The sequence below is a fragment of the Phyllobates terribilis genome, unplaced genomic scaffold, assembly GCF_046119375.1.
Source record: "Phyllobates terribilis strain yellow unplaced genomic scaffold, ASM4611937v1 Scaffold_13__5_contigs__length_258822181, whole genome shotgun sequence".
NCBI lineage: Eukaryota > Metazoa > Chordata > Amphibia > Anura > Dendrobatidae > Phyllobates > Phyllobates terribilis.
The window spans coordinates 117437608-117459784 of NW_027362773.1; the positions used below are offsets into that span (position 1 = coordinate 117437608).

General features: G+C 42.6%; 1 protein-coding gene across 3 annotated transcripts in view; it reads right to left on the minus strand.

Annotated features, from left to right (window-relative positions):
• The window catches only part of KCNK4 (potassium two pore domain channel subfamily K member 4), a 50282-nt gene that overhangs the window by 14115 nt on the left and 13990 nt on the right, over positions 1 to 22177 (minus strand). For all 3 annotated transcript variants that reach the window (XM_073659505.1, XM_073659507.1, XM_073659506.1), the window contains exons 3-4: positions 21170 to 21287; positions 18952 to 19112 (exon numbers count right to left, since the gene is read on the minus strand). In XM_073659505.1, the coding sequence (XP_073515606.1) occupies positions 18952 to 19112; positions 21170 to 21287 (279 nt within the window). The remainder of the gene's footprint in view (positions 1 to 18951; positions 19113 to 21169; positions 21288 to 22177) is intronic.

The window sequence follows — 22177 nt, forward strand, 5'->3', positions numbered from 1 at the left end:
TCATGGGGTTCCTATTAGCAAACTTTGATGGAAAAATTAGACGTGAAATGAGTTGCAGCAAAATTTTTGCCTCACCTGCTCACCCCTGACCAGAGCTAATCGCCTAGCTGCAATTGGAGATTACTTTAAATGAGACTCAACTTTCAAAATATACAAATGAATTCCGGTTTCTTTTATTTCCGATCCTTTTTTTTTTTTTTTTTAATCTGTTGTTCATGTGAATCAGTCATCACAAAATAGGCAAAAGATTGAACAACTCATTGAAAAACAAACAAACAAAAAAATCACTGGAGCCAAATGCAACCTTCCTCAACAACATCAGCTGGTATACTAACTCAAAAGGAATCTGCTCACCTAGTGATAGAAGCCCATACTACAAGTGCCCCGCCTTCCAGAAGACAATACATGTTTCTTTTAGGTGCCCCATCATATATGGCTACAGGTAAAAGGAAGAGAACTTGTAGTAACCAAGAACCTGTTTAATAGCACACTGCACTGTCAGACTTTTTATGCTTTTTAAAGTTAAAAAAGAACCATAAAAATTACAAAACTTGTCGCAGAATGAGCTATAATAACTAATGGAAGTGTTTAACTGTTGAAAATAAAAGTTTGATGAAGAAAATAAAAAAGGTAACATTGGGTGCGGCAATCACAGACTCTGCACAAGTGCAAAAAAAATGAGTGACACAAATTTGTCACAGACTAAACTATAAGTATTGGTGATGTTTGTTGTCTAACTGTTACTTAAGTGCAAAAGTTTAAAAAAGCAATATTGGGTTCGGCACTCGAGGACAATGAACATGTTCAAATAAAATGAGTGCTGGGAGACAATAACTAATTTAAATGTGCTAGTTTGACACAGCAAATACACATGGCAATATTGGGTGCGGTAGTTGCAGACACTGAACATTAGCCAAAAAAATGAGTTTTGTGCTAAATTATCACTTCACTTGGACACAGAGCACTAATTATGATTTACAGCAATGACAGCAGCAGCCATCTGTCTCTGCCTAACCCAGCGTCAGTGACTCATATCTCTTTCATAATTTCTTGAAATTGAAGCTATTTTCTTTTTCTCATACACTAATCCTCAAAATGTGTACTATGTCAACCTGACTGAGCTGAGGTCCACATTCCCATCTAAATGGCAGCAAACTCTCCTGCTTGGGCTTTTATAGTGGCTGTGAGTCATCAGTGATCTATTATCATTGGCTTTGCTATAGGGTTGGGTGCCTGCTGCAAGGAGCTATGGGGCAACCCACAGTCCATGTCTGAAGTCATGATTCTTCTTGTTTTTCTTATGCAATCTGTAGCAGGGTAGACGCTGTTTTAGGTAATTTGCCCAAATTGAATCAAGAATTATTCAGACTTGCTTATGCAATGAATTTTGAAATAAGTGCTCAATTCAATTTGTGCAAAATCGATTCGCTCATCTCTAGTAGTAGAGGAAAAATAAAAATTCATGGTCAACTAGGGTTGGATTTTAGCATCATCAAGGAAGCAATTGTTCTGGAGCCTTTACTACAATATTTTTAATATGCATCTGACACCAACTTGTAAAGTGCTGCAGAATATGTTGACGCTGTGTAAATAAAATTATTATTATTTATTATAAACCTGGCAACTTATTAAGAGCATAGCACCAGCTGTGGTACCACACAGGTATTATATGTATGGCACTGTTTTTACTATATGGCACTTTTATGTATGGCAAATTATATTATTTGGTACTTTTATTTATTCACTTTATGACATTACTATGTATTTTGGTACCATGCCACATGTATGGTATTGATTTTGGAACTTTATATCTATATTAGTTAGCTTCCTTAGGACCTTCCTATTTTGAGCTTTTACAAGTAAGTATTTTTTTTCAGCATTTTATTCTGAAAACCATATATATTTTTTATTTTTAAAGTTGTTGTCAACCTAGATGCACGAGGGCTTTCTTGTTGTGGAAGAATATTTCATTTTTCATTGGTTTTATTTTGGGTATATATATATATATATATATATATATATATATATATATATATATATATATATATATATATATATATACATATATATATATATACTTTTTTGATTAACTCTTTATGGAGGAATGGAAAGAAAACAGCAATTCTGTTATTTTATATGTACAATTTTACGCCATTCACTGAGCATAATTAATATGTTAACTGTATAGTTATACAATTTTTTTTTATTCTTTTATTACTTTTGCACTATAAATTCAAAAGGGTACTTGATTTTGTTTTCCAAACTTATAAGAGCCATAACTTTTTAATATTCTATAAAAAAAATGAGTTGTATTTCTTTATTTCAGGAGACGCTTTAGTGTAAATATTTACCATTTTGTAGCACATGTAACTTTTTGATCACATTTTATTTTTAGTTTTTGGGAAGCAGAATGCACAAAATAATTCTGGAATTTTTTTTTTTTTAATTTACCGGTAATGTTCACTACAGTGTTCCTTTTATTCTGTGCGTCATCATAATTCTGGTGATGCCAAATCTATGTAATTTGCTACTTATGCAGAAATAAAAAATGTGTTTTTTTTTGTTAAATCAACTTTTTTATACTGCCAAATTCTGAAAACCTTAATTTTTTTTATTTTTATTTGTCTATGGTGCTTGTTTTTTTTTTTCTTGGGATGAGCTATAGTTATCACTAGTACCATTCTGGGGAGTTACGGTACTTAACATGCACCTAGGACATTCATTTCACTAATTGTAAAAATTTTCTTACTTCACTTGAAGTAAAGGATCAAGTATATTTATTTAAAGGAGCTGTCCGCAGTTCAGGCCTGACTGTTTCAGTGTATTCCTAATAAAAGAACAACGCTGGAGCATCTACCATTATAGCGCTGCTTTGTTCCGTTCCTCTAATTTTCCTCCTGAATTGATAACATGAAGTTACCTTTCTCTTGGTCAAAAGGGTTTGTCCATACAAAGTCTGAAGCTGCCAGCACTGACTGGACAGAATCAGTCAGGATACTCCCCAACTAGTAAAACCCATTTCACAATTTATTCATACATTTCTTGGAGAAACACCATAATTCAGATCTATGAAAAAAAAAATCTTCAGAATTTTTATTTCATGGGAACACATAACGAAAACTAACGATTAGGGATGAGCGGACCGGTGGAAGTTCGGTTCAGGTACCAGAACTTTAGCCGAACTTGAACCAGAACCCAGTAGCGTACCGCTAATGGCGGCAGGCCAAGCTACTGCTATGGGGCCCGCGAGCCTTGGGGTCCCGCAGCAGGCCCTTACCGAAGCAGGCACCATCTCCTCCTGTCAGCACCCGCACTGCGGGGCCGCCCGCACATAATGATGGGTGTAGAGGCATCTGCTGATGCTCCCTCCTCGATCATCATTGCTCGCGCTGACGGCCGAAGGGGGTGCCCAGGGCCCCATCATTCTTCCTCGGCCTCTGACGTCTCAGAGCAGCAGGCGCGATGACATCATTACAGGGTGTCAGCTTCTAGGAGATGTCTGGCACTTCACACCGCACCTGAGGAGACTGGAGCATCGAGTAGAACCAGGAGAGGTGAGTACTGTGTTTATTTTTTTTAAATCAGTGACCGGTAACCATAATACAGTATGGGGAGTGCATTATATTGTGTGGAGGACCATGGGGGTGCATTATACTGTGTGGAGGACCATGGGGGGTGCATTATATTGTATGGAGGATCATGGGGGGGTGCATCATATTGTGTGGAGGATCATGGGGGGGTGCATTATATTGTGTGGAGGACCATGGGGGTGCATTATATTGAGTGGATGACCATGGGGGTGCATTATATTGTGTGGAGGATCATGGGGGGTGCATTATATTGTGTGGAGGATCATGGGGGGTGCATTATACTGTATGGAGGACCATAGGAGTGCATTATACCGTATGGAGGACTATGGGGGGTGCATTGTATTGTGTGGAGGACCATGGGGAGTGCATTATATTGTGTGCAGGATCATGTGGGTGCATTATATTGTATGGTGGACCATGGGGGTGCATTATGCTGTATGGAGGACCATGGGGGTGGTTTATACTGTATGGAGGACCATGGGGGTGCATTATACAGTATGGAGGACCATGGGGGGTGCATTATATTGTGTGGAGGATCATGGGGGGTGCATTATATTGTATGGAGGACCATGAGGTGCATTATATTGTATGGAGGATTATGAGGGATGCATTATACGGTATAGAGGACCATGGGAGTACACTATACTGTATGGAGGATCATGGGGGTGCATTATATTTTATGGAGGATCATGGGGGTGCATTATACTGTATGGAGGACCATGAGGGGTCCATTATACTGTATGGAGGATCATGGGGAAAGCATTTTATTATATGGAGGACCATGGTAAGTGCATTATAATCTATGGAGGACCATGGTGAGTGCATTATATTTTATGGAGGACCATGGGGAGAGCATTAGAGCGTTATACTATATTGAGGATTATGGGGGGAGCATTATACTATATGGAAGGCTATGTGGGGCCATTATAATATGTGGGGGTCCATTATATTGTATGCAAGCAATTATACAGTGTGAAGGTTTGTGTGGGTCCATCATACTGTATGGGGGCCTGTTTGGAGGGCTAGTGCGGGCCATTATACTGTATGTAGGCCATTATACTGTATGGAGGGCAGTGTGAGGGACACAGTAGGGGGATCATACTGTGTTGGGGTCACCATACTTTGCCTTGGGAGTTGAGGTGGGGTACAGTAGGGTCATTATACTGTGCATGTGGAGGAATTCACCATGCGGGTATCATACTGTGTTTGGGGGGCACTTTTGTTGGCATCATACTTTATGGGGGGCAATGAAAGAGGAATCTAGGACTTCAGCAGGAGGAAAATTACTATGTAAAGGCTGTAAAGTTGTGAGATCTGCTTCTCTGTGACCCCGACAATTATTTATTTTTTTTTTTTATGAGAAGGGGGGCCCAATTAGAACTTCTGCTATCGGGCCCCATGATTTCTATGTACGCCCCTGCCTGAACCTGAACCACATTGAAATCAATGGGGACTTGAACTTTGGAGATGGAAAACTCTCCTTCCCCCCGTAACTCCGAACATTGCAACTGACTCCGGGAGAAGTCCGTGTTCGGCATTTAGCACCAGATAGTGACTGTCCGGTACAAATCCTGAACTTATAAGTTCAGGTTCGCTCATCTCTACTAACGATTCCTCTTTAAAAAAAAAAATGAATCTTCAAAATGTTATTTGTCATAGTAATATTACTTTAGAGACTGAGAGAAATACTTAATATCACCCCTGCTGTGTTAATTAGCTTTTCACTCGATTCATAAATATTCTGGTGTCAAAGTAACAAGAAGATATGAATATCATATAAAAGAATTAAAATACTTCCCACTGAGAAGTTTGATTCATCAATTTGGAAAAATATTCATTAAATCTTGTAATTGACTCATTTAAATCCCTGGTCCTTCTTGGCTCAGAGATCCAGTGGGAGGTCTTATCAGTGACTGACAGCCTTCCCTGTATGAGCATACACAAAGAGATAGCTGTCAGTCACTAGTTAGGACTGCCCACTGGACCTCTCGGCCAAGAAGGAGCAAGGAATGAAATGAGTAAATTACAAGTTCACTGATCCCTCCCCCCCAAAAAACCCCACATGGAGCTTCTCCTGCTCTACAATATTCTGCCCACAGATCATACTGCTTATCCAGTGCGACAAGTTCCCTTTAAATGCAATCAAACAACTAACATATTTTCCAAAGGATGCTTCTCTCTGAAATAGTTTTGCATCATAAGAACTGATTGCAGCTCCTGGTGGGAGAAGCTTCAGCAAACTGTCAATCATTGAGAATCACTTAAGATCAACTTTGGCAGAGATGTCGCTGAATCATCTATATTGTAAGTATAATATAAAGTGGCGTCCAACATCAGTTTCTTTGCTGTCATTGGACATTTGACGAAAGTAATAAATTCTCCAGAATTACAAAAAATGTAATATGACATGATCAATCAGAAAGATTCCGCAGAGGTATCTTCTCTGTATGGCGAGGAGTTTTGTGATCATTTTGTAGCGGTGGCCCTCGTTGGCATCAGTTCTTTACAAGATAGGTGAGATGAGGATAGTATTAGTTAGTGTGGGTTTCACACGATACTGGAGGTTTATGTGCACACAGGCTCATTCAAAGAAACAAATGACTAATCTGCTGGTCAACTTCTCAATGTCCAGAACTTCTCGTTCCAGCAAAAGTAAATTTTACACTGTTTGGTGCGTAAGTGGCATAACACAGGAATCTTGCCAATATACGGTATATACTTTTCTTTAATGGCCTTACACGCAATCTTGAGCCATGGCGACTTGATGGATGAACGCTCTGTAGGAAGATCAATCTTGTGCAAGCCTAGATAGGTCCACCAGGGTCTTCTCCGGCGTTATCTTGATAGTATCAAGCCATCGAGTTGCTGGTCTTCCTCTTTGCCTTGTTCCTTCATTTCTTCTGACCATGATGTCCTTTCTCCAATCTTTCCAATATATATATTTTTCTTTAACGGCCTTCAACTTGATCTCAAGCCATAGCGACTTGATGGATGAACGCTCTGTAGGAAGATCGATCTTGTGTAAGCCTAGATAGGTCCACCAGGGTCTTCTCCGCTGATATCTTGATAGTATGAAGTCATCAGGTTGCTGGTCTTCCTCTTCGCCTTGTTCCTTCTATTCTTCCAACCATGATGTCCTTCTGCAGTGATTGCTGTCTTAGTATGATGTGTCCAAAGTAGTCAAGTTGTAGCTTGGTGATCCTTCCTTCGAATGACATGTTTGGCTTGATTTGTTTGTTCTTCTTGCCATCCATGGTATTGATAACATCCTTCTCCAGCACCACATTTCGAAGATGTCGATTTTTCTTCTGTCTTGTTTCTTTATCTTGCCAATAACAAAAAATTAAAAAAAATAGTAGCCATGTATTCAGACACCCATTGTTACCGCAGATATCTGGTAGAGGGTTATGAGAAGCCCAAGGAAATCATTAAAATTAAGCTAGCAGGCGCATTTCAGCGCCACTAAAACCACTTTTGCTGAAGCCACCGAGTGTCATTAAGGCAAAAGTTAAAAATAATGAAACGGCACAAGGGATGCAATACATGCAAAATAAGAACTAATGTATACTCACCTTTCTAGCTCCCAGAAGATCCACTGCTACGTCCCTGACACTTTTGTATACAGTGTCAGCAGATGTCATCGCCCAAAAACCCCACGTGATGTCTGCAGCCAATCACTGACCTCCCCGGGTGTATCCCACTGAGGCTGGTGATTGGCTGCAGGCTTCATGTGGGGAATATAGACTGTGACCTCTGCTGTCAGAAGTGTCAGAGACACAACCAAGGAAGAGCCAGAACCTAGAAGAGGGAGTGTGTATTAGTTCTTACTTTACATGCATTGCTGCCTTTGTGCAGCATTTTCATTATTTTGGGCAACCCCTTTAAAAGAGAGGGGTGAAGCATGTGGCGTATTGAAATTGGCTACGGATATGAACACAGATGGCCATTTGGACTCTGGCAAAACATAATGTCCAATGTCCATCTAACTGGGTGTGTTCATTCATAGAACACATGTACCGGAGCAAAGAAAGTTGCTACACAATTTGCCTCTGACATTTGGTGATGGATATAAGTATTCCATGAAAAGAAATAAACAAAATTAGATATTGTTATAGTTTTTGCATTTTTTCGTTGTGGATCTTAGGCTGTAGCGGCCTCATTATACCCTGCATATTGCCACACAATACTTGAGCCAACGTTCCACACTATGGATACAATTTCCTACTTTACTTTTTTTTTTCCAAAACAATCAATGTGTCTCCTACAATTAAACTGTCAGAGAAACCCATAATGACCGATCAGATCAACCCTTTTGAAACATTTCGGATCTTTGAGTACCAATTTGTTCTAGAAGCCAGAAGAGAAAACCCAACCCATTCTTGAACCATATAACTTAATGTATAATATATCTAAGTAATCGCCTTTCATGGAGTCCCACAGTTCTCTTGAGAAGCAGTCACCCTATGAAATGGTATATGCTCCAATCAGAGCAAACCCCCTCATTAAAGGGTTCATGCTTGGGCTATACTTACACGTTGACGTTAAAAAGTAACTATTGTTTTATTTTTTATTTAATAAATAAATAGTACACATGAAAATAAGCAATATTGTAATATATGTTATCACTAGTGTTGAGCATTCCGATACTGAAATATCGGGTATCGGCCGATATTCACTGTATCGGAATTCCGATACTTAATTCCGATACTTTTATAATATCGAATACCGGAATCGGAAGTTCCCATAATGCCTGCGCTCTGCAGTGTCTGTGAAGGATGACAAGCTGGATGGCAGCGCTCAGCTGCGATCCAGCCTGTCATCAGAATGCCATCCCAGCGTGGGAGAATTCTCCTGATTGTTTAAAAGCCGGCGGGCGGTAAAAAGCCGCCGGCTTTTAAACAATCACACAGCCCCATACTGCTTCCCCGCAGCCTCCCACCCCGATCCTCCGCTCCCCTCGCCACCTCCAATCCCAATCGTAAATTAGGACCGGGCGGGGAGCGCAGCACCAAGGAGCGAAGGACCCGGGCGGGGAAGCCGGCAGTGAAAAGACTTCACCGCCGGCTTTCCCGTTCTGTGCTGCGCTTTCCCGCCGGTTATTTCAAATGAACAGCTGAGGTATCAGGTGATGCCGATCAGCTGTTCATTTGAAGTAGCCGCGGTGCCCTCAGAGGGTTCATGTGAGTTCATGCTTGACTGCATGAACTCACATCAACTTTCCCACGGCCGCACAGGTCAGCCTCACCTCCCAGACCCGTCATGATTAGTGTGTGCGGGGTGTGTGTGTGCGGGGTGTGTGTGCGGGGTGTCTGTGCGTGCAGGCAGACATAGGCCGATGTGACACTACTACTCCCATCGGCCTATGTCTGTCCCCCGTCCACTCGTGCCAGCAGGATCAGCTCGATGGGAGCAGTAGTTCCCATCAGCCTGATCCTGCTATATAAATTGCCCTACTGTGTCCCCAATAAATGTTAGATACATGTCATTGGTGGCCAGTAGTTACCTAAAAGAAATTAGTTCATACATTACCTGTCCCCGCCGATCGCCACCTAAAATAAAGTAAAAAATAAAAAACTACACCTATACTCACCTAGACACCTAATTCCCCGAAGCCATCGATCTCCTGTAATAAAATATAAAATAATAAACCACAACCTTATCCTTACCCCTCCGTAGCAGTCCACGAGTGTCCCACGATGATCTCCAGTTCAGAGCAGCCACATAGAATGTGACCGCTCTGAACCGCTGCCGCCGCTAGAATGACGGGGCCGTAAGGGTTCACCGGAGTTCAGGCAGGGCTGCTCCGGTTAGCTCCTTTACGGCACTGCTGTATCGTGAGAAATTCCCACGGTACAGCACTGCCGTAAAGGAGGTCTCCGGAGCTGCGCTGCCTGAATGCACTCCGGTAACCTCAGTCAGTGGCTCCCGCTGCCGGGAGCGGACGTGTTCCCGGCAGCGTGAGCTTACAGCAGCCATGCAGAGCTGTCACCTTCTCCAGATGTGACAGCTGTGCATGGGAGATCAGCGCAGGAACGTGGACAGGTAACTATTTTTTTTTAGTAAACTAAGAATTAAATAAAATGGTGTTTTATTTCAAATAAATTATTTTTTTCTGGGTGTAGTGTGTTTTTTCTTTTTAACACTTTGTAGGTTAGTAATGGGGGTGTCTTATAGACGCCCATCATTACTAACCTGGGCTTCATGGCAGCTGGCGCTGACATGAACCCCACCACTATTACCCCCTGCCACCGCACCAGGGCAGCGTGGAAGAGCGAGGCTAAGTGCCAGAATTGGCGCATCCTATGGATGCGCCATTTCTGGGGCGGCTGACGGCTGGTGTTTCTAGCCTGGGAGGGAGCCAATATTCATGGCTCCCTTCCTGGGCTATTAATATCAGCCCCCAGCTGTCTGCCTAGCCTTTGCTAGCTATTAAAATAGGGGGGACCCCACGTCATTTTTTTTGGGGGGGTCCCCCATTTTAATAGCTAGTAAAGGCTAGGTATTCAGCTGGGGGCTGATATTAGTAGCCTGGGAAGCTCCGTGGGTTTTACCCCCTTCCCAGGCTTCAAACATCTGCCCCAGCCGTCTGCTTAACCTCCGCTAGAGACTAAAATTATGGGGGATCCCACGCCATTTTTTTTTTTAAATAAATCCTTTATTTTAACACTAAATGACATTTGAGGACTTAATAAAGATGCAGTCCCTAAATTATTATTTATTTTTTAATAAATTTTTCCCAAAACTTTTGACGTGGGCTTCGCCATATTTTTGTATGCCAGCCAGGTACAGCATCCAGCTTCTATGAACGCGCCATTTTCCGGGGCGGCCGCGGACTGCAATTTTCAGCGGGGGGGGGGGGGGGGGGGCAGAAAGCTTGGGCCTCCCTGCGCTGCAGATTCCATCCCCCAGCTGCCTAGTTGTACCTGGCTGGACACAAAAATAGGGAGAAGCTCCACGTTTTTTTTTTTTTAATTATTTCATGAAATTCATGGAATAATTAAGAAAAAAAGGGCTTCCCTATATTGTTGTGTCTGGCCAGGTACAAATAGGCAGCTGGTGGTTGGGGGCAGCCCGTTCCTGCCTGCTGTACCTGGCTGGACACAAATATAGTGTGAAGCCCCACGTCAATTTTTTTTAAATTATTTCAGGAAATTCATGAAATAATTAAAAAAAAATTGACGTGGGGCTTCGCACTATATTTGTGTCCAGCCAGGTACAGCAGGCAGGAACGGGCTGCCCCCAACCACCAGCTGCCTATTTGTACCTAGCCGGACACAACAATATAGGGAAGCCCTTTTTTTCTTAATTATTCCATGAATTTCATGAAATAATTAAAAAAAAAAATGTGTGGCGCTTCGCCCCATTTTTGTGTCCAGCCAGGTACAACTAGGCAGCTGGGGGCTGGAATCTGCAGCGCAGGGAGACCCAAACTTTCTGGGCCCCACCCGCTGCAAATTGCAGTCCGCAGCCACCCCAGAAAATGGCGCGTTCATAGAAGCGCCATCTTCTGGCGCTGTACCCAACTCATCCAGGGCCCTGGTGCGGTGGCTCACTGGGTAATAAAGGGGTTAAGGCCAGCTTGGCATTATCAGCTGGCCCTAAGCCCGAAATTCATGGGGTCACGCCAATATTAGACATGACCGCCATGAATTTCTAGTAAAGTATTTAAAAAAAACACAAACACCCAGAAAAAAGTCCTTTAATTGAAATAAAGACACAATTCTTTATTGTTCTAAATTAAACCATACTTACAGTCACGCCCATTCCAGCTGAAGCCAACGATCTCCTGCAATAAAAGTAAAATAATAAAGCAACCTCATCCTTACCTTTCCATGGTTCCCAGGACAGCTTCAGCTCTGCTACATCGAGATGACAGGCTGGACCGCAGCAGAACGCTGCCATCCAGCCTGTCATCCCGCAGACACTGAGAAGCGCAGGCATGCTTGCGCTCCTCAGTGTCTCGCTGTGACGGCATCCAGATGAGCCGAGGTCATGTCCAATGAACTCAGCTCACCTCATGCACGTCACTGACAGCGTGGGAAAATTCTCCTGCACTCAGCGCTTCAGCATGAGAATTCTCCCACGCTGTCAGTGACGTGCATGAGGTGCGCCGAGTTCATTGGACATGACCTCACCTCATGCACGTCACTGACAGCGTGGGAAAATTCTCACGCTGAAGCGCTGAGTGCAGGAGAATTCTCCCACGCTGTCAGTGACGTACATGAGGTGAGCCGAGTTCATTGTCGGCTCATCTGGATGCCGTCACAGCCAGACACTGAGGAGTGGAAGTATGCCTGCGCTTCTCAGTGTCTGCGGGATGACAGGCTGGATGGCAGCGTTCTGCTGCGGTCCAGCCTGTCATCTCGATGTAGCAGAGCTGGAGCCGTCGTGGGAGCCATGGAAAGGTAAGGATGAGGTTGCTTTATTATTTTTCTTTTATTGCAGGAGATCGTTGGCTTCAGCTGGAATGGGCGTGATGGTAAGTATGGTTTAATTTAGAACAATAAAGAATTGTGTGTTTATTTCAATTAAAGGACTTTTTTCTGGGTGTTTGTGTTTTTTTTAAATACTTTACTAGAAATTCATGGTGGTCATGTCTAATATTGGCATGACCCCATGAATTTCGGGCTTAGGGCCAGCTGATAATGCCAAGCTGGCCTTAACCCCTTTATTACCCAGTGAGCCACCGCACCAGGGCCCTGGATGAGTTGGGTACAGCGCCAGAAGATGGCGCTTCTATGAACGCGCCATTTTCCGGGGCGGCTGCGGACTGCAATTTGCAGCGGGTGGGGCCCAGAAAGCTTGGGCCTCCCTGCGCTGCAGATTCCAGCCCCCAGCTGCCTAGTTGTACCTGGCTGGACACAAAAATAGGGCGAAGCTCCACGTTTTTTTTTTTTAAATTCATGAAATTCATGGAATAATTAAGAAAAAAAGGGCTTCCCTATATTGTTGTGTCCGGCTAGGTACAAATAGGCAGCTGGTGGTTGGGGGCAGCCCGTTCCTGCCTGCTGTACCTGACTGGACACAAATATAGTGCGAAGCCCCACATAAATTTTTTTTAATTATTTCATGAATTTCATGAAATAATTTAAAAAAAAAATGCGTGGGGCTTCGCCCTATTTTTGTGCCCAGCCAGATACAACTAGGCAGCTGGGGGCTGGAATCCGCAGCGCAGGGAGACCCAAGCTTTCTGGGCCACCCCCGCTGCAAATTGCAGTCCGCAGCCGCCCCAGAAAATGGCGCGTTCATTGAAGCGCCATCTTCTGGCGCTGTACCCAACTCATCCAGGGCCCTGGTGCGGTGGCTCACTGGGTAATAAAGGGGTTAAGGCCAGCTTGGCATTATCAGCTGGCCCTAAGCCCAAAATTCATGGGGTCACGCCAATATTAGACATGACCACCATGAATTTCTAGTAAAGTATTTAAAAAAACACAACACCCAGAAAAAAGTCCTTTAATTGAAATAAACACACAATTCTTTATTGTTCTAAATTAAACCATACTTACCATCACACCCATTCCAGCTGAAGCCAACGATCTCCTGCAATAAAAGTAAAATAATAAAGCAACATCATCCTTACCTTTCCATGGCTCCCACGACAGCTTCAGCTCTGCTACATCGAGATGACAGGCTGGACCGCAGCAGAACGCTGCCATCCAGCCTGTCATCCCGCAGACACTGAGAAGCGCAGGCATACTTCCACTCCTCAGTGTCTGGCTGTGACGGCATCCAGATGAGCCGAGGTCATGTCCAATGAACTCAGCTCACCTCATGTACGTCACTGACAGCGTGGGAAAATTCTCCTGCACTCAGCACTTCAGCGTGAGAATTTTCCCACACTGTCAGTGACGTGCATGAGGTGAGCTGAGTTCATTGGACATGACCTCACCTCATGTATGTCACTGACAGCGTGGGAGAATTCTCACGCTGAAGCGCTGAGTGCAGGAGAACTTTCCCACGCTGTCAGTGACGTGCATGAGGTGAGCTGAGTTCATTGGACATGAACTCGGCTCATCTGGATGACGTCACAGAGAGACACTGAGGAGTGGAAGTATGCCTGCGCTTCTCAGTGTCTGCGGGATGACAGGCTGGATGGCAGCGTTCTGCTGCGGTCCAGCCTGTCATCTCGATGTAGCAGAGCTGGAGCTGTCCTGGGAACCATCGAAAGGTAAGGATGAGGTTGCTTTATTATTTTTCTTTTATTGCAGGAGATCGTTGGCTTCAGCTGGAATGGGCGTGATGGTAAGTATGGTTTAATTTAGAACAATAAAGAATTGTGTCTTTATTTCAATTAAAGGACTTTACTCTGGGTGTTTGTGTTTTCTTTTAACTTTGACTATGGGGTTAGTAATGGGGGTGTCTTATAGACGCCTCTCCATTACTAACCTGGGCTTGATGTCAGCTGGCATTATAAGCTGACATCAACCCCAACCCTATTACCCCACTGCCACCGCACCAGGGCAGCGTGGAAGAGCGAGGCTAAGTGCCAGAATTGGCGCATCCTATGGATGCGCCATTTCTGGGGCGGCTGACGGCTGGTGTTTCTAGCCTGGGAGGGGGCCAATATTCATGGCACCCTTCCTGGGCTATTAATATCAGCCCCCAGCTGTCTGCCTAGCCTGTGCTAGCTATTAAATTAGGGGGGACCCCACGTTATTTTTTTGGGGGGGTTGCCCCATTTTAATAGCTAGTAAAGGCTAGGTATTCAGCTGGGGGCTGATATTAGTAGCCTGGGAAGCTCCGTGGGTATTACCCCCTTCCCAGGCTTCAAACATTTGCCCCAGCTGTCTGCTTAACCTCCGCTAGAGCCTAAAGTTAAGGGGAACCCCACGCCAATTTTTTTTTAAATAAATCCTTTATTTTAACACTAAATGACAAGTACAGTAATCAACACTGTCACTGTACTTCATATATATGTGACTGACATGTTTCTATCTATCTAATCTATGTGTGATTCTCTATTCTTTCTGTTATAAATTGTTGGGTACAGATGCTGAATTGCCGGCCGGCTTTCTTAAAGAGACGGTGCACGAAAACACTAATATTTTTTTTAATAAATCCTTTACACTAAATGACAAGTACAGTAAGCAACACTGTCACTGTACTTCATATATATGGGACTGACATGTTTCTATCTATCTAATCTATGTGTGAAGCTCTATTCTTTCTGTTATAAATTGTCGGGTACCGCTGCTGAATTGCCGGCCGGCTTTTTTAAAGAGACGGTGCACGAAAACACTAATATTTTTTTTAATAAATCCTTTACACTAAATGACAAGTACAGTAAGCAACACTGTCACTGTACTTCATATATATGTGACTGACATGTTTCTATCTATCTAATCTATGTGTGATTCTCTATTCTTTCTGTTGTAAATTGTCGGGTACCGGTGTATGCCGCTGATGAATTGCCGGCTTTTCATGTCATTCTACATTATTCTTAGTTGTTTTACTTCATGTAGAATTAACCTACAAGGAAAGAAAGGGTTTATTTTCATTCCGATATTTGTGTCCCATTGACTTGCATTGGTTTCCGGTATCGGAATCGGCGATATCCGATACTTTTTGGGTATCGGCCCGATCCAATCCGATACGATATTTCCTGATATCGGAAGGTATCGCTCAACACTAGTTATCACAGAAATCTGCTTCTATCTCGTCCTGGACTGATATTTCACTCCCAATTCATGGATAAAAGCTGTAAAATCTGTTTTCCCATTACTGAGATAGGAGATGACAGTTGGTGCTCATGAAGTTCTATGGAGAGAGGAGGAAGGAGCTAGAGGCAAACAAACATTCTGCTGCAATTTCTTCTGAAAGGACACACACCTTAACCCCTTAAGTGGTTGGCCGCATTTTGAGGATTTTTTTTTACTTAAACACAGGTAAAAAAAAATCTTTTTGCAATTGAATTTAATTACAAATTTTGCACCGTTCGGCTTTTGTAGGATCTTTGATTCCCTGCACATTCAACTTTAAGGTGGTCTTGGTGAATCCATCTGGTTTTACATGTCCTGCCTCCCTCGCTGGTGATTGACAGCGCTGACTTGCCTGAGCTTCCTCTCGTCGTGTGCCCAAGGGTATGTGCATACAACGTCTATAACTCTCTGACGGATCAAGGTCTTTCCTAGACTAAGGCACTTCAGCTGATGGCTTTGCTGACAGTTTTGCGTCACTTTTTTGCAGCGGCTCCGCTGCCGTCGTCTTCTTCCTATTTATTCAGTTATAAAGATCGGCGGCTTCATTTAGAAGAATGAACATGTTGCTTCTTTTAACCATTTTGTGATTCCCGAACCCTGCAGTAAAAAAGACTGAACATGTGCAGAGCAATGTAATTTTTACATGTTCCTTTAGTTTGGTGGTTTTGGGGCACCTAGAATCTGCCTGAAAAAGTCTTTGTGTGCACATACCCCAAGGAGGCACCAAGCATCCTAACTGGTATGTCTGATTAAGCTTCAGTTTCTGCAGAATGGCAGCAGTGATTAGAACACTAAGGGCTCGTGCACATGGCCGTATTCTTGGTCTGAGTGCACTCGGACCAATGTTAGTCTATGTGGTCGTGCACATGATAAAAGTCGCAGCATTCCTTAGTTTGATCCGATATTGGAATCTGTCAGGATTTCTGTTGCCCTTCTACAGTTTGACCACTAGCGGCCGCTATTGTTCACTTTAATATTGTGCTGCAGTTTCACTCCTTACCACTGGAGGCTGCTGTTGTGTTCTGCAATTGCCCTTTACCAAGATGGCAGATTCTGAATCTATGTAATCCATTTTGTTTCCTGTTTGAGCCTACTTAAAGCCGCAAGGATCTCTCACTCATTGCTTGAGTATTGTGTCTAGCTGTTAGCCTAGTTTCAGTCTCCAGCTCTTGAACATTCTTCCCCAGACTATTCTATTCATCTACGAATTGTTTCCTACAAACTCTTTGCTATCTCCAAGAACTTCTACTACCGCTTGCTGTTCCTGCTTGTGCTCCTTCAGCCACTGGTTTCCACCAGTACTACGCCAGTATCGTAACAGGATCGCACTCGGCCATGCAAGTCAATGAGTCCGTGGAAACATCGGACTGCACTTGGATGGCATCTGAGTGCAATCCAATTTCTGCGCACTGACACAATGGAGAATCTTTTTCTCCATCTTCTCCTCATCTGAGATAATTGGATCACACTGTCATCAAACTCTGATCAGAGTGTGATTTGCATAATTGATCTGATTTTCTCGGATGAGAGAATATAGCCTGGTGTGACCCTAGCCAAAAGGTGAGATTTTCATAGGGGCTATATCCCCTTCAAGGTTATGTGCTTAATTTATACCATCAGTTTGGGTTGACAGACTCCCTTTAAATGCGTAGTAGAGTAACCTTTTAAATTAAACTCTATACAAATTTTTTTTTTTTCTTTTTAAATAATAAGAGTAATCATAGTAGACATATGAGAAGCCGCATGCGCCTCCCATCACCTGTGTTCGAAAAATGCCCGCACCATATGAAGCCGTATATAATAATGTCCTGATTATCTTTCATTCCATAGATGTTCCTGTAGTCTATAGCGCTCTGCTCAGTTAATAGACTATTTGCACTTTGTCTCACGTGAGTTTCTGTCTGCGCTGAGTCCCAAACTCAAGTCAAAATCTAATTTCAAAAGCACAAAAAAATTGAATTTCACAGCGCAAATCGATAAATGAGCTCTTTTGGAGACAAGGTTTAGTTAATGTATCTCCAGAAGGACCCCAAGAGACAATGCGAGGTGGGAGGGGGGTACAAGCAATATGACCCGGGTACCTTCACCTTCAGTCAGGTGAACTCCATCACTGGATCCAGGGATTTACTGGCAGAATATGTGTAGAGAGAAGCTCAAAACCTTCCTCAGACAGGACGAACGATCGGAAGAACGATAAGTGACGTTTGTACACAACTGAAGGTCTTAGGGTAAAATGGTTTTTGCTAAGTAGACAAAAGGACTGTCTACTTACAGATGAAGCAGAGCTCAATATGGTATTAAAGGGGTAGTGTGGTGCTGATTACTTTCACATTGCAGGTGAGCGACGCTAATGACGTTATGACCCGAACGCCTGGCGAGACGTGCAATAGGTAGATATCGCGCACCTGTCTTACTCTAATGAACAGGATATGTGCACAATGCCTGGCGAAGTAGGTGCACAGACCCTGATTCCAGCGATGTGTCACTTACTTTCCTGCTTGCTGCAGTTTTAATAAATTCCCTGTTTTCTCTGCTGCAGATTTAGCAGTGCTCTGAATGCTGAGCTCTGTATAACCCCGCCCACATCCCTGATTGGCAACTTTCTGTGCACACTGTCCTATCAGTGGTGGGGACAGGGTTGGACCAGGAGGCACGAGACACCTAGTCCTGTAGTGATAATCTCCCGCCGATAAAACGCTGATTTTATTGAAACAGCAACACACAAGCCTAATAAGTGATAGAGCGCTGGAATCAGGGTCTCTGTCCCTACATCATGCTGCTCTCAGATAACATGGGAAAAAACTGCTGACAGATTCTCTTTAATCTTTAGCGTCGTATAAAGGAAAATTGTTAAAACCTTGCAATATATATATAAGATTTACCTTCAGGCTCTCAAAAGCTGAGAACTACAGGGAGCCTTGAAGCAATGACTATGTGAACTATCCAAAGTTGCACGTGGAGATTTTCCCACCTTTGTGTTCTGCAAGGAGTTTGTAGGTTCCATCCTAAGCACAGGAGTAAGTAAGGCCTCATTCAGACGTTCGTTTTTGCCATGCATGTTCTATCCGTGCTTTTCATAGTACCCTTTATGGGCGCGTTCACATGTCCTTTTTTGGTAGTTTGACCATCCACAAGGAGACGTCGTTTTTTTATTTTAATCTGATTTGAAGATCAAAATCGCCCATTCTAATGAATAGGACTGTAAAAAAAAAAAAAAACGTACAGCACTTGGATGCCATCCGAGTGTCATCAAAATTCTGTCTAGTTTTTAATGCCGATAGGGTAGGAGAAGCTTGAAAAAAAATATGCCATACTGATGGAAAAATGGACGCGGACCAAAAATGGAAAATTAAATCTGGTCCATTTTTTCTTGTACAGATAAAAAAAAAAAACAACAGACGTCTTAATGAGACCCAAGATATCGCACAATATACGGCCAACTAAACAGCTGCTATGTACAATTAACTAGTAAAAAGTGAAAAAAAAAGTTTTCAAGTTTTATGCAAAGAAAGTATAATGAAACCTTCTAATGCACTTTGTGTTTTAATTTAGTTTATGAACTCATTGCTAATGAATGGTAACTGTTATAGCTAGGGTATATATATATGCACTGTATATATTTATATTTACATAGATATAGTATAGGAGATACATGACCTTACCAAGAATATCATTTCCACCTTCCCAATAGCTTTGCGGAGAGCAGATCCCAAGTGGTCGCCCACTCCAGCCAGAAGGATACCGAAAAGAGGAATGCCGACAAGTGCATAGAAAATACAGAAGAGCCGTCCGCCTTCTGTCTTAGGTGCGTTGTTACCAAATCCTGTGACACATTGCACAGAGAGAAGAATATAGTTTATCAAGAATAATTAATTATTTTATTTCATTATTACATTATAGATTCTCCATCATATGAACAAGAGTATTTTAGATATTCTGGATATTTTTTCAAAGCTAAACATTATAGTAGCATTTCCTAACAAGCTGCCAGCAGTATATAATACATGATCGGGGACTTAACGGATTAATTCCACAATCACATTATGTTTCACAAAGCACAGTAAATGCCTAATTTATTCTTAATATACAGACCAAGCTCAACATAAGATTTCTTTATTGTACCTTTTTGTCTTTTTTTCATCTCTATCTGCCCCTTGGAGCATCCTGCTTCACATAGTTGAATGTGTGGTCCTATTCTTACCTGTGGTTTTACATAATTTTTGACTGGTTTCTCTCAAAGATCAACTCTCCTGCATTCCTCCACAACGGAGCTAGTTATTACTAGGCAGAGCTGAGCTGTGTTTGTTTGTTGGCTGCTGCTGATAGATTAGTGATGTGAAACGGTAAATGTTTTGTTGATGCAAGTAGCAAAGGATTATCTTCTGTTGTATGCATCAAAACAGCAGCATTTGCAGCTCACATCACTAATCTGTCAGCAGCAGGCAACAAACAACGCTCAGCTCTGCACTACCTAATTATTTAACAGAGAAAAAACTTTTGTATGAATCTACAATCATTTAGAGTTCCAGTAATGCCTCACAAAGGTCTGTAGCCGCCACATTACAGCTGCATACATTTCAGATGTTTACAAAGCCATACATAAGTATACATGAGTGCATGATGGCTGACCAACCAGAATTAAAATATTGTATAATAATTCAACATTTGTTGATTTATTCATTCTCATCTTAACTACTGAAACTCATTACTAATTGGTCATACTCCCACTAAACTCCCCCCTTCTCCAATCTATCCTGAGTGCAGCAGTCAGACACATTTCTGTCCACCTCTTACACAGATGCCGTCATTCTGTGCCAGTCATTAAACTGGTTGCTCATCCTCTGCAGAATACAATATACATGGGGCAGAACGGTGGCTCAGTGGTTAGCACTTTGAATCCCACCAACGACAACATCTGCAAGGAGTTTGTATGTTCTCCCCGTGTTTCTGTGGGTTTCCTCCGGGTTCTCCGGTTTCCTCCCACACTCCAAAGACATACTGATAGGGGATCTAGATTATGAGCCCCAATGGGGACAGTGATGGTGATGTCTGTAAAGCGCTGTGGAATTAATGGCGCTATATAAGTGAGTAAAATAAATACATTTATCACCTTCACACGCAAAGCTTTCCACTGTGCTACACTGCTTTATATCTTCTCTCTTATCTCTGTCTACCCTTGCTCTCCACAATGATGTACTGGCTTACATCTCCACCCTCATTTCTGTTTTCCATATTACTTGTGGCCTACTAATGATCTAGCACTAGCATCATCTCTAATCCGTACCTCCAACTTCTGCATCCAAGACTTTTCTCGTGCTGCACCTGTTCTCTGGAATGTACTACCCAAGACAATCCTATTAATTCCTAGTATCCACTAGTGTAAGAGTTCGCAAAAAACACATCTTTTTCATCAACTCATAATTCTAACTTCTCAGCTCTCCCTTCCTACATTTTTCTTTTTGGTTCCTTCTTTCATTTGTTTCCAACACTCTCCATGACCTCAGCTGCACTTTGTATCTGGACATATACAGATATTGGCTGGTGACCGGTTCATGCAGCTTCAATAAATACCCTTATTTATTAAAATCATGGCAATACAAGCACTTATTACCTTTTGTGTCACCCCTATTTCCATATAGATTGTAAGCTCTTGTGAGCAGGACCCTCATACCTCTTCTTTAAATGTTGCACTATATGTTACTCTATAATGTCTGATAGTTTCTTCAGACTTGTAAAGTGCTGCAGAATATGTTGGAGCTATATAAATAGGAATTACTATTATTATTATTAGATTAGACATATGTATCTGTCAAATTAGCTCTATAAATGTAATTCTCCTCCTGTCCTGTGTTTATAATAAAAAGTTGAAAAGAGCATTACCGATTGTAGTGATGACCGTTCCTGCAAAGAAAAAGCAACTCCCGATGTCCCAGTGCGTGGAGGCATTGGTGCCGTTAGTTGCAATATCAGCTCCAGAACCCAGCGCATCTTTCACCTGCTGTAACGCCAAAGACTCAGTTAATTCCCATCTTTTTTTGTGATTCATTATCACTTAATTAGGGTACGTAAGCTGAATGAGGAAACGTTCTGCTGTAATCGGCACTACCACTGACAGGGCAATGTCAGGGAGAAGGAGCTAAGGCTGCCTCTGCACTTTTTGCAATACATGTGTGACAGATCGTGCAGAGGATCCTATCATTTCTGTGGATATATATATATATATATATATATATATTTTTTAACTGAAGTCATCAGTCTTCATCAGTTCTGTCATAACCATTTTTTTTGCCATTCATCATAATAAGGATTCTGTCAAAAATGCCGAAAAAAAAAAAAAGTGATATTCTACTATGCAGTCAGACACCATGATAGAAAACAAATGGAGTCATGATGATTAAAGGGTCTGTTCAGTACTTTTATATTCCTTGTGATAGGTCATCAATGTCAGATTGGTGGGGGTTCGACGCCCGTCACCCCCCGCTGATCAGCTGTGCCCAAAGCCGACCAGATGTGATCAGTTGTGGAGCTGCACAGCTCCATCAACTGTATAGTGGCCGCGGTCGGGTACTGCACATCCCACCTATACCCTACTGCAGCCCCTTTAAGTTGACGGAGCTGTGCTGTTCCACTTTGCAAATGATCACATCTGGCCGGCTCCGGGAACAGCTGATCAGCGGGGGTGCCGGATGTCGCATCCCCAGTGATCTGAATAGGCACGGACTGGCCCACCGGAGAGCAGGAGAATTCCCAGGTGGGCCCCTATAAAGGAGTGCTAATAAGCAGTGCTAATTCACTTGATTTAATATTTACAGATAAATTAATCATCTAATCACCAACAGTGGGCCCTTAGATTCTATGTTACTGGTGGGCCCTTGCCAGCCCAGTCCA